A 14354-nucleotide genomic window follows, 5' to 3' on the forward strand; every position below is an offset into this window, starting at 1 on the left:
GAAATGGGGCAAACAATCGCCATTCTTTACCATCAATGAAATGAAATATAAATAAAGCAAGCATTAGTGGGAGACAGTTCTGATTCTAGTTTTGGCGGAAAATGTTTTACTATCAACTTCGTACTAAGTACATGAGCAGTTTAACGTCAAATGAGCATCGTACCTGCCAACCAGCCGGACAGAATGTGTTCCATTCAGGCAAAGTCTTGAACGAACCACCATTTACTGAACGTACGCCAACCACAAAAGAGAACACTGTTCGTATTCCTCGTCAGTGGTCCCCTCCGAGTCTTCCTTCTTCGCCGGCATTTTTAAAGAAATTGGAGAGATATAAAAAATATTCAATGCTGCAGAGTGCAGCCGTTTTTCTAATTCTAATTATTTGAATGAAAGAAGAAATTTTAACATTTACTAGATTAGATATAAAAGATATAGTCTAGAGGAGTAAAATTTAATTTTTTTTATTGTTTAAATTAATGATGATATGACTTAATTTTCTAATAGTCCTCTTACTGAAAAGACAAGACAATGTCAAAAACAGATGTTACCATATTGACAATGTCAAAAACAGATGTTACCATATTGTTATGATTGTCCCTGATATTTCTGAAAGCATTACATTTCAAAATAAAATATTTTTCAGATTCCACAGCCTCATAATTAAAAAATGCACACTAGTTCTTCCACTGCGATTTTAATTAAAAATAAATGATAAATATTCTTATCTTAAAAAACCGCCATTCTAATAATAAATAACTTATACTCAAAAAAGAAGGCTTCATCTTTTTACTCAATGGCAAACCAAATCAGAGCACATTGCAAATCATGGACCAAGCTAAAACCAATAAGCAAGCAATTGTCAAAAGAATTAAAGGCAAATGAGATTTACACCATTAAGATATCCTTGCCTACAATTTCATTCTGAAATTTAAAAATAAATAATTCAATTAAAAAAAGGGTTGAACCTCTCTATGAATAGGGACCATGAAATAGGACAATGAGATCATTCTTAAGGCTATATGCAGACTAAAGAATACCTGCTTCTCCACTCGAGTGGTTAGATTCCTAAAAATCCAAATCTATCATCTTGTAACAAATTAAAATCGCCGAGGCAAACACATCCAAATCTATCGAAATCAAAATATTTTACCTGATGCATAAATTGTCCCCTGAAAGTAGTTAATGCTGCTCGCATTAACCATAGCTTCTTGTTCAAACGCTGTGAAAAATAACTTACCAAATTCCTGTGGATGCCTTATTTGGATAATAGGTCAGCAGTCCAAAGTTTTGTTCCCGATAGATAGAGTAAAATTGAAAGGTACTTACCCAATTTTTTAATTTTGATTAGCTTTATGCAATTAGTTAATATAGGAAGATTGAAATTTATGTGGCTTTTTACCCCCACAATAATGTCTTTTGGATTTCCATATACTTGTATTCTTTCGAGTCTAAAGCTGTGTACTTATATAGATAGACACAAACAGAGAAAAGAATATGACGGAATTTGAAAATGCAAAGACTATGAGAATCCCAGAATGACGTAATTTGTATATATGGAGACTATAACAGAACGTGCTCTACCTGATTCCAGGGCCAACCGAAGCACGTACCTAATTATTTTTCAACTTCAGGTTTGTCATCTCATCTCCCCAATTGCACTGCAGGCCATATAAACCCTGCCTTGGAAAGTTTGAGGAAAAAAACACCACCTAGCATAGATTGAAATAGATGCCAACGACAAAATAAGAATCATTGAGCAAGAATTACTAAACAATTACTGAGGCCCTATGCGTACCAATTATCGAACCGGCCACTCCACTTCAATGGGTAGCCTAATAGAAATCCAACATCACTGGTTTCATCTTTACTTATCTATTTCTACTCTGCGTCCCGCAATAAAATAAATTCGGATAAACATTGCAAGCTCACTGTAAAATTATGAAGAAAAAAATAAAAAAAATCCAAAAGCAACCATTATAATTCAAACAAAACTAAAAGCTCAATAACATTATGATAAAGAAAAAAAAAATCCAAAAACAACCATTCCAATCCAAACAAAACTAATAAATCAATAAAAAAAAATTGACTGTAAAAAATAAGATGCATGGCCATGCAATGGAGCAAACATATAAAAAACAAGAAACCAGAAGACGCGGAGCAGAGCAAAGAAAAAGATGAAATTGAGAGTATGTTGGCTCTTAGAATGTCTTATATCCTCTTCCTGCTTTTTGCTTTTACGACGTTGCAGAGGTAGTGGGCATTCCATCCGAACAACCATTTCTCCACAAAATTTGAAATCGCCGGAATTTAACTTTCACAAAAATATTACCGGTAAATTTCGCTTTTACCGGAATTTGATATCCGCTTTGACTGTCTGTCTGCTTTTGTCTATGTAAAGTGTTTTAGAAAAGGGACTTTACTTTTTGACTAATTATCAACCCACCTCACCTAATACTTTAATACTTCTGACTAATAATCTACTAAACTTCATTGTTAAATTTTGCAATCCCATCTCGAATTTATGAATGAAATAAAATCCTAAAACCAAAATAAAAGTCTACACCATCACCATCATAGAAAAGTACTTTAATACTTTTTGACTAATTATTAACCACTCACTTAATACTTTAATACTTTTGACTAATAATCTACTAAACTTCATTGTTAAATTTTGCAATCCCATCTCGAATTTATCAACAAAATAGAACCCTAAAACCAAAATAAAACTGTACACCATCACCATCATAATCAGGCATCTTCCCTGATTATGATTACCATTCTTAATCATAATTCGAAAGACATCCTAACAATGATTATGGTGGTATTCAATACCCAACAAACATGTTTCCAAAGAAAACCTTCAATCCACTGTATGAGGGCTCCACCACTTTCATACCACACAAGTATCTGGTGCATTTAATATGCATACAGAAACAAGGACTTCAATACACCCACGGGATCAGTCATGAAAATCTACAAGCAGAAATGACAAATTGATAATTGTTTTACAAAAATTTAGGGGATGGTTCAATCAGGCAGCAGGGAGACGAGTAGAGGAGACTAACTTTAACTTTACACGACGCCTAGCTTGCCCGCATTTTGATCCTTCAGTTCGAACCGTCCTAAGAACGTGGGTAGGTTAAGGAACTCGGCGTAACCCCATCTTCCTTCAACAATGTTGTGCAATTTAAGAACAAGCAACTATTCAATAAAAGAAAACCTTTCTGCAAGTGCTCCCCAGCACGGGCGATTCCCAGAGCCCTATCCACCCACAACAGCTACGGAAGAAAGTGCAGTCCATAATCTCCATGCAGAGTATCCTTCTTATCTCGTTCACTAGAGTTATTAAGTCATCGATAACAAGATCAATCGATTGCAAATTGCCTTCTCTAATCTTCTATTGCCATTTTATTTAGATCAGCTAAGTAATATATCAGAACATGGAAAAAAATCTCGTTGCATGGGAGGAAAGGCCAAACCCCAAATGACATATATGGATTACTCTCATTCTAGATTCATCTATTTCTTTGAATTATGATGGGTTAATTAATCTAGTTCTTTACCATCAATGAAATATGAAGAAAGCAAAGATTAGTAGGAGACAATTCTGATTCTAGTTTTGAGAGAACAGATTTTATGGACAAGGTTTTAGTATCAACTTCGGACTAAGCACGTGAACAGTTTACCCCACAAGAGGATCGTACCTACCAGATTGTTCCTACCTACACAGAGTATTACAGAATGTGTACCTTTCTCGCGCAGTCTGAACGTAAGCCAACCTCACACAAAATACAAAAGAGAAGACTGGTAGTATTCCTCGTCAATGAGAGATATAAAAAGCATTCAATATTGCAAACTTGCAAAGTGCAAACACTTTTCTAATTATATGTAAATGCGGCCATTCTAATTAGAGATAATTGATAGATAATCCATACCTTGCGCTTTTACCTTAAAAAGAAAACTAAAGAACGGACGCCTCTGCTCTCATCTTCCTCCCACTGGCAAACCCTCTTTACCTGTTGCAGAGCATATCTCCATGCATAGTATCCTTCTTGTTGAAGTGTAGTCCATATCTCCATGCATAGTATCCTTCTTATCTCTAATGTGAGAAGGATTACTCTAATCCTAGATTCATCTATTTATTTGAGTTATGATGGGTTTAATTAATCTAGTTCTTTACCATCAATGAAATATGAAGAAAGCAAAGATTAGTAGGAGACAATTCTGATTCTAGTTTTGAGAGAACAGATTTTATGGACAAGGTTTTAGTATCAACTTCGGACTAATCACGTGAACAGTTTACCCCACAAGAGGGTCGTACCTACCAGATTGTTCCTACCTACACAGTAAATACAGAATATGTACCTTTCTCGCGCAGTCTGAACGTAAGCCAACCTCACACAAAATACAAAAGAGAAGACTGTTCGTATTCCTCGTCAATGAGAGATATAACAAACATTCAATACTGCATAGTGCAAACATTTTTCTAATTATATGTAAATGCGGCCATTCTAATTAGCGATAAATTATAGATAATCCATACGTCGGGCTTTTATTAAAGAACGGACGCCTCTGGTCTCACCTTCCTCCCAATGGCAAACCCTCTTTACCTGTTGTAGAGCAGATCATAGTCCAAATAATGGACAACACCAAAACCCTTAATCAAATGAGATTTACACCCTTGAGATTTCCTTGCACGCAATTTCATTTTGAAATTTAAAAATAAGTATATCAATGAATAAATAAAGAGGGTTCACCTCTCCTGCGAATAGGACCATGAGATAATTCTTAAAGACTATACGCATGCTATTTTCTACCAGGCTAAAACATACCTACTCCTCCCCTCGAGTGGTTAACTCCTTAAAAACTCGCCTAGGTAAAGACAAACACGGAGGCAAAATGTGAATATTAACCGTGATGTAAGGAACAAATAAAATGTAATGTTAATACAGCTCACAGCTACATAATCATCAAAGTTAAATTTTAATATAAAACTCTCAATGAGTAAATTAAGAGCATGGTTAGCAGCATTTACCTAAAGTGGAGTGACATAATCATAATGTGTACCTGCATAGATTGAGAGAATGTAGACAAACAGAGAAGAGAATATGACAGAAAATGTAAATGCAAAGACTATGAGAATCCCAGAATGACATAATTTGTATATAGGGAGACTATAACAGAACGTGCGCTACGTGATTCCAGGGTCAACCGAAGAATGTACGTACTTATTTTTCATCTTCCGGCTTGTCATCTCATTTCCCCAATTTCACTGCAGACCATATAAACCCTGCCTTGGAAAGTTTGAGAAAAGAAACACCACCTAGCACAGAATGAAATAGATAGATTTAGATATCAGTGACAAAATAGGAATCATTGAGCAAGAATTGCCAGAGATAGATAATAAAAGCAAACGAACCATAAAACAATTACTGAGCCTCTATGCGTAGCCATTATCTAAGAGGCCACTTCCAAAATAATCTGAATATGTACTGCTGATTAAACAAAGGCATACCTGCCCATCCACTTCAATGGGTAGCCTAATAGAAATCCAAATATCACTGGTTTCATTTTCACCTATCTATCTCTGCTCTGCCTCCCGCAACAAAGTGAAATCGGGCAAACATTGCTAGCACACTGTAAAATTATGAAAAAGGTAAAAAAAAATCCAAAAGCAACCATTGCAATCCAAACAAAACTAAAAAAACAATAAAGAAAATGGACTGTAAAAAATAAAATGCATGGCCATGCAATGGAGCAAACACATATCAACCCAAAAACACAAGAAACCAGAAGACGCGGAACAGCAAACACATATCAACCCAAAAACACAAGAAACCAGAAGACGCGGAGCAGAGCAGAGAAGAAGATGAAATTCAGAGTATGTTGGCTCTGAGAATGTCTTATATCCTCTTCTTTTCAAACGGTTATGCTTTTTGCTTTTCTGACGTTGCAGAGGAAGTGGCATTCCATTCGAACAACCATTTCTCCACCAAATTTGAAATCACCGGAATTTAACTTTCACAGAGATATTACCGGAATTTAATTTCCGCTTTCACCGGAATTTGATATCCGCTTTTGTCTGTCTGCTTTTGTTTGTGTACGGAAAACCCAGAGATATTTTAGGAAAAGTTAAAAACAACGTATTTTAAGATTTTCTATTAATAGAAACTGTTTTAATAAGCCCTTTTAGCATCTATCGCCGATCAGGGATCAAAATTGAACACATCTGGGAAGTCAGAGAAGTAAGAAGAAAATTTTACCAGTCAAAAAAAATTTAAAAATTGATTTTTGTCATTTAAAAAAAAAATGGAATAATATCTTAAAAATTTTTAAGAAGTGCTCTCAAATTGTCAATTTTTTTTTAAATTTCATTTTTCCTGAAATTAGAATTTTAGAAAAATTAGAATTTTAGGAATGTTGAATTTGTAAATTTCTTTTCATGTTAAAACTTAAGTCCCATTTTAGAAACTCCCATTTGAAAAACAACAGTTTCCTTTTGAGTTGTTTTTTCTAATTGTGCATATGATGCGAGTTCTTATTACGTCGTAAGGCGTTTCCCTCTGAAATCAACTCCCCTCTCTGCTTACCTGTCATCGTGTAAGCCACACGATTATATGTTAGACGATTGCAACAATTTCAGCAGTTGATCGTTGATTCAAAAGGGTTGCCCAAACGGTTTGGGCGTTTCATTTGGCAGATCGAATAGTTTCATCAGGGCAGCTGAACCGGGCTCTAGTGCTACATGCGTCCCACTAACCCTGTTGGCGGGCTTTTCTTGTACTGTCTGTGGGTGGAGTTGATTGATACCAAGGTTGTACTGAGCAGGCAGCACATTCTCACAAATCCCACATTCTCACAAATCCCGGTGTTCTCAAATCCATCATTGAGAAAGCGGACATGAGAGAAAGCGATACCGTCCTGGAAATCGGCCCGGGTACTGGAAATCTAACCCTAGAGTTGCTGCAGGCCGCCCACAGAGTCATCGCAGTCGAGATCGATCCCCGGATGATCGAAGTAGTTCACAAACGCATAAAGGGGACCGAAATGGCTCAGAGATTGGAGGTGAGTTCCAATTTCCTTTGCATCTTCTTTTTACATTCATTCACCTTATTTACCTCATTAACAATATGTCAATTCCACATGGATTGTGACTCTTCATGCCCACCCCAAGTTTCAAATCCTCAGAGACATGTTTTCCCTTCATGAGTTGTTGCTTCTATGCACCTGTGTAAGCAGCGGCTCAGGCTCCAGCTCCATGTGGATGGGGCAAGGTGTAGGTCTTCTGCCACAATCACTGAGACATATGTTTTCGAATATCTGTTGTCAGCCTGCTATAGTTCGTTGTGATATTCACATAATGGAAATGGGCATGCTTTCTGCATGACCTGACTTTAGTTCATCGTGATAATCCCATAATGGAGAAGGGTGCGCTTGCTGCATTTGTACACTGGAAACATCAACCAAAAAAAAATCCTACATTGACAACAATACTGAAGAAGGTTTATTTGTGAAATACCACATACATTAAAACTTTTTCAAATCTTTGCCAATCTGAAAACTGGGTTTAGGGTGAATTTCTCATGCCTATGCGATGAAAACTGGCTATGGGGTGAAGTCCTCATGCTTATGTGATAGCAGCCTTCTTTTCTTCAGTTACTACCTTTCTCCAATCTAATGATGCTTAGAAGTACCTGTGTGCTTTGGGAAGCCATAATCTTGTAACGTACTGCACTTTCTGTCTGGCAATGAAAAATGCCAATTTTGGCAATAAAACACTTCTTCTTTTTGCAAATTTGATGTTGCAGATGGATTCCCTACCCCCTTATGTCCAATTGGGCACCTCAGTATTAAATTTATGCAATTCAAACCTGTAATTCCAAGATTCTGGCAAAATTTCTGCCAGATTTACAAGGAAAATGCACTGGAAAGAGATTTTGTTTACTGCAAGGTTAGCCTAAGCTATGTGCTTTGCAGGTTCCCTTGTGATGTCTTCGTAATTGTCTCTTGCAATTCCTTTTTTGTTCCTTGTGATTGCTGTCTTTGGTGATACCTTATTAATTTTTGGGATTACGATAAATCAAAGTTGCTCTTCTCTAATATGACTATCTCCTTTTTCTTTTCTGTTATGGACAGTTGGTGCGAGGGGACATACGACGAACAGACTTGCCAACTTTTGACCTATGTGTAGCCAATATACCTTACCAGATATCATCTCCGCTCATCTTCAAGCTTTTGTCCACCATGCCCAAGTTTCGAAGTGCCACCCTCATGCTTAAGAAGGAATTTGGCCACCGCCTCGTGGCAAAGCCTGGTGATTCCCTTTTCAATCGCCTGGCTGTCAATGTGGATCTTCTGGCCAGTACCAATCTCCTTATGGATGTGAGCAAGAGGAATTTTACGCCATGCCCTAAAGTGGATTCCTCTGTTGTGAGAATCGAACCAAGGGCATGGCCTCCTCCAGTCGACTTGAGTGAATGGAATAGATTCACTCTGATGTGTTTCACCAGAAAGAATAAGACTCTCGGTGCAATCTTCCTGTTCGTCAATTTTAATCTTGAAGGCATATATCCCTGCTATTGTTTATTTTCTCCCCAAGATTATCTTCTTTAAAGGCATTTAGAGCATGGATGGCAGCAATTTCTCAACAAACAGTATAGGTACATTTGCATTGTATGAGCAAATGGAGGAATTTTTCCTTTTTAGTTAAAAGGACGAATCATCTTCGGTTTTTCTTTGCAAGAAATACTTTAAGCAGACAGGCATTTCAATATGAATTAGTTATGTTTTTTCGATCTCTTCATATTTATTTTCTTCAACATGTTTGAAACCTTTTCTTCTGGGAACTATTGTTTTTGCAAATATTTTACCTTGAATCAATTCGTCTCAGCATGCATTCAAGTTAGTTAGAATGGAATCACATAGGTTTCAGCAGTTTAGCCTAGTCGGTTGTCTCATTAGTCAGGACTTATGAGATGTATGTTAAAAGACTGAAACCTGCTTATGTTAAGGTGAATTTGTGCTGAAAACAGTTTTCAATACTCACGGATCAAACCTTGATCCGAAGAAACTTGTGGGTTAATGGAAACTCATGATCACAGATATAACTGAAAAAGGAAAAAGGAAACCCTCCTGTTGAACGATTTCCTCTGCGAAGTTTTTCTCAAGCTCTTGTCAAATACAAGGCAAACTCTTACATTCCAGCTTAACAGAGTTCTTCGCAGAACTGAGGTTTTAAACATTTTGTTCGTAACTGACAGGAAAAATATCTTGAAGATGGATCACTTTCAGCTGCATAATTTTTTTAGTGTCTTGTACTCTAAAGTTGGAGTACGAGGGAAAATATTCCTTGCTCATTAAATAAAGCCTCATCTGTGACTCCGTCGGTAACAACCACTCTTTAGAAGGTAGGCCCCGATATAAATACCAACATTTTGAAAGAGAGTCTAAAATCCTGAAAGGCTCTAAAGGATCATAGTGTACAACGGTGACTTCCCCACAAAGATTAGTCTTGCACATTACACAAGACTTGATCGAAGGATTTTCTGCGTAATGAAAAAGGCAATATGGGAGATTCCAATCACGTTCCAAGGCATTTTTTAAAATGTGGATGTGACAAAAGGTTGTTGTGGAATGTGCTGTTTGTATATTTTAACACACTAACACTTTACAACAATGAACTAACAATATTCATGATGAAAATAGCAATAGGGAAGATTTATCTGCATAATGAAAAAGACAATATGGGAGATTCCAATCATGTTCCAAGGCATTTTTTAAAATGTGGACGTGACAAAAGGTTGTTGTGGAAGGTGCTGTTTGTATATGGGAAATTTCTTGATCATTGTGTATAATCCTAATGTTGATAGATATGTCTACTAAGTGGTTCCAATTAATGGGGCATTGATTTGAGTGGTCAATATATTTTTATTATTTATCAAAGTAATCTTGTGTTGTATTTGTGTTCTTCAATTTATGCCTTACGGCGTTTCCTTTGCAACATCTGATGCAAATGCTAGTTAATTATTATGTCACAATTACCTTTTGATACCATTACATTTGGCAGTTGTTCCCATTTCAAAAAAAACAGTTTCTTTTCGAGTTGTTTTTTTTAATTGTGCATATGATAGAAGTTCTTATTAATTATTATGTCACAACTACCCCTTGATACCATTACATTTGGTAGTTTCAATTGAGAGCGACTAGATGTCAATATGGGCCATGTATTAGGTCTGTAATTTCATTGGGTTGTGCTTGAAGGTTGCCTAAAGCAAGGTTTGATGACGATTTAAGTTGGAGAGGAGCATAGATTCATCATTCAGCAAACCACTTTCAAGCAAGGTTTAAGCACGATTTATGCTTGGAGAGGAGCGCATTCAACAAGCTTCCTAACATATTGGATTTGATTTGTTTGCGGATTCCCAATTCCTGGTATGTTTTCATATTAAAAAAGGAGATACCAAAAACATATACACATTTGTACATTCGTTTGTTGAATCCTAAACCTGTTTAGAATTTTACTAAATTTTTTCGTTCATGCAATAAACTTAAATTTGATTGAGCTACTTGTATATTGGCTTGAACGTTTTGGTCACAAAAATTTCCTACAAATTAATCCTTATCTAAACTGGAGCAGGAATATAGGTCTCCTTTTTATCCATTAATGGTAAATGCATTCGATATATTAGTTGTGGCTCATATCAGACCTGCCTTATATACAACATCCATGGGGTTGTTGTTCCACCATTTTCCTGTGGCTCATATCAGACCTGCGTTATATACAACATCCATGGGGTTGTTGTTCCACCATTTTCCTGTGAAAAAATAAAAATAAATTTGAAAATAATTTACTGTTGTCAATTGAATTGCTCTTTCTTTTTATGCTTTTCATTATAGAAGTGCGACCTGAATATGTTCCCTTCTAAATGAAATTAAGACCTGCCCTTCAAATTTGATCACTGTCGTCGATTCGCCCTATGAACTGATTTAGGAAAAGCACAAAAAGAATTGAAATAAACAATAGATTTTCTATTAATGGAAACTGTTTCAATGAACCTTTTTAGCATCACCGAGTCTAACAATTATGTTTTTATGTTTTTTCTTTCAAAGTTATAGAAATTTCGGTTATATTTTGAAAAAAAAATGCAAAGATTTATGTAAATTGAAGTAAAAGCCGTTGAAATTCATAATTTTAAGTGTTTTTGACATTCTTGATTGTGTTGAATCTATTTTCATTATTAAAAGCATGATTCAAATACTGTCTCTACAAAAAAAAAAATGATTTTTTTTTTTTTACCTAAATTCCAACCACTTTTAACTATCCAAACAATTCCTCAATAAGCTACTACTTTAACATCTATCGCCCAAATACACTGATATGAGCCATACATCAAATAATCTCGTATCATTTTGAAAAAAGTACCATCAACATATTAACGCCATCTAAATAAAAGAATACCATCAATATATTAATCCATCTAAATATTATATAAGATAACTCTATGAGCGGTGAGCTTAAGATAACTCTAATACTCTCTGACTCTCTCTATATTGGTATTCTTCTCATAGAGGGTCATCCTTAAGTCGATTGCAGATTCCCAGAACGGACATGGGCGCCGTGGATTTTTTTTACAGCGCCCATGTCCATCAGATCCCGGAATATTATGCGAATCTACAATCGACTTAAGGATGACCCTCTATGAGAAGAGTACGAATATAGAGAGAGCCAAAGAGTATTGAATTTTCCACATCCCTAATAGCAATTGTTGAAAAGCACGAAATGCCTTACTTTACGAGCAACGGAAGAAATGAATTATTTATTTATTTAATAATATCACGCGACTTAAAGTTTCCACTTTCTTGTGTATAATAAGATATATCGGAATGCATGATATTTTAAAGTCTATTAGATTAAAAATAGTTTAGAATGATATTTTATATGTAATTAAAATGTTTAAAGTTAAGATAATGTTTTAGTAGGTATGTAAATATGAAAATATATCAAGTAAAATGTTGATCAACATTTTCCATGAAATCATATTAAATAAAAAGTTGATTAACTTTTTAATTTAGAAGAATATTTTTTATAAATAATAATAATAAAGTAATGATCATTTTCATTAAAATAGAAAATAATATTTTAATTTAATAGACTAAAAATAATTTAGAATGATATGTTACATGTAATTAAAATGTTTTTTAAATTAATAGAACATTTTCTTAAGCATGTAAATATGAAAATATATCAATTAAAAGGTTGGTCAACATTTTAATTAAGAAAAATATTTTATAAATGTTTTATAAATAATAATAATAATAAAGTAATGATCATGTTCATTAAATTTGAATAAGAGGATATTCATTAAATTTGAACGAGGATATTTTACAAAAATTTAAAAAATAAATAAATAAATAAATAATCTTATTTTTAAAATTGTATTTATATGTTTAAAAAAAAATGTTTTTAGATTTAAATAACATTGAGATTAAAGATTTTTATAATTTTGTTGAGTTAAAGAATTAGATTGATAGTATGATTAATATTTTAAAAATTAGATTTAATTTAGGTATTAGTTAGACAATTTAAAAGAAAGTGTTTTACATTTTCAATTTTCTTGACACCACAAAAGTGATACACCCTTTCATCCCATGACGTTTTGGGAATTAACCAACACACAATTTCACTATGGAGCTTGTGAAAATTTATTCTCTTATTGGAGATGCTTATTTTCTTCTTTATACTATTCAAGATAGAGAGATATTTCGACTCTCTAGATTTGGATTGATCATCTCCTTATAATCTTAGTTTCCTCTTTCTTGGGCATCATTATGCCATCCTCGCTTGAGTTGAACATGGTTTCGGCTAGAGTTAAAAGCAATTTTATGAAACATAATGTCTTCCATGTTGTTTAACATTGTCTTATACATAAGATACATAATCATAGCCATGCTTTAAATAGTGAAAAGAACTGTTTTGATGAAGAGGATAGGATGGGGTGTAGTTTCTTTAATCTTAATATTATAGGTTATAAGTTTCCTTTGGATTTGTTCTATCTTCCTCCATAACTCTCAGAAGATTCCACATCTCCAAACCTCACATCAATATAAAATAATAAGGGTGAAAAAAGTCTTAAAGAGGAGTTTATTTATTTATCGCATCTAAAGATCTACTAACTTAAAGTTATTTTCAAGTCCATAATAAGTTTTTCATCCTCCATTACCCTTTTCTCAATGCTATTATTCTAGTTGAGCTTGTGATAGATATTGATTCCAAGATATGTGTATGAAGGAACTACCTCCAAGTTGTTGTTGTCATATAAGAAAGTATCATATGTGATCTTTTTAGATTTAATTATGACTTTTTTTTCCAGTATTAACATTCATACCCATCTTGGAACAGAAATATTGGAGGATTCTTAGTTTCTTTATGAAATTGTAAAGATTCCTTGCCAAAAGAACAATATCGCCAGCATTAAGAAGAAGAATGATGATTATACCAGTGAGAGTGGGGGCAACACAACCCATTTATTCCAAACATTATTCTAAATTATCAATGTACGTGCCAAAAAGGGAAAGGAATAAAGGACGCCCTTTCTTGACTCTAATATTGCAATTAATATATTCCAACCAACCCTTAGTGGTCCTAAAATTGGCAATAACATTCTCATACAACCTTGTCACAACAACCTTCAACTCAAGAGGAACCTTCATCTCTTCCAACCTCTTCCAAAGGTTTGTCTTGGGAGCAATGTCAAAAGCTTTTTTGAAGTCCAAAAAGCAACAAAGGAGGTTGATTTTACTATCAGACACTCCTTTGTAATGATCCTTAGAGTAACGAGGTGGTCCACAATTGAATGATATCTCCTAAACACAAATTGACATTTACCTCTTTTATCATGGCTTTCCAACCATAGGCTAATTTTATTTTCCAAAATAATTTCATATGGATTATCTAAAATGGTACTAATCATAATGGTCCTATAATTAGAGGGAATGTTTTTATCCCCACTTTTAAAGATAGGTACAATGAGGCTATCGTCCAAGGCTTAGGGAAGCCTTACTTCACTGCCAAATTGAAGAGCTTGTGTATGTGAGAGATGAGGATAGACCCTCCTATTTTAAAATTTCAACATGATGGATTTCCATATCCTTAGCTTTTCCAATTGGGAGTCACTTAATCCCAAACTCTATGTCTTCTAGAAAAAAGATTTCATCCTCTATAGGAACATTTGAAATGGTGTACATGGCATTATGGGATTCATAAATATTTTTAAAATATTTGAAACTAATGATATTATTTTATTTGGTTTTACTAATAAGAACTTTACTCCAAAACTTATTACCATCTCATTTAA

At 34.5% G+C, this 14354-nt stretch overlaps 1 protein-coding gene across 1 annotated transcript in view; it reads left to right on the forward strand.

The window, feature by feature from the left end:
* Positions 1–1553: 1553 nt before the first annotated feature.
* LOC149201585 (uncharacterized) overlaps positions 1554–14354 on the forward strand; it is a 113376-nt gene continuing 100575 nt past the window's right edge. Inside the window, exons 1-3 of the mRNA XM_089401314.1 lie at positions 1554–1631; positions 6829–7065; positions 8137–8540. Of these exons, the coding sequence (XP_089257440.1) occupies positions 1554–1631; positions 6829–7065; positions 8137–8540 (719 nt within the window). The remainder of the gene's footprint in view (positions 1632–6828; positions 7066–8136; positions 8541–14354) is intronic.

The sequence above is a fragment of the Pinus tabuliformis genome, chromosome 2_1 (genome assembly GCF_031772625.1).
Source record: "Pinus tabuliformis cultivar Carrire ecotype Pingquan chromosome 2_1, CPIR1, whole genome shotgun sequence".
NCBI classification, from domain to species: domain Eukaryota; kingdom Viridiplantae; phylum Streptophyta; class Pinopsida; order Pinales; family Pinaceae; genus Pinus; species Pinus tabuliformis.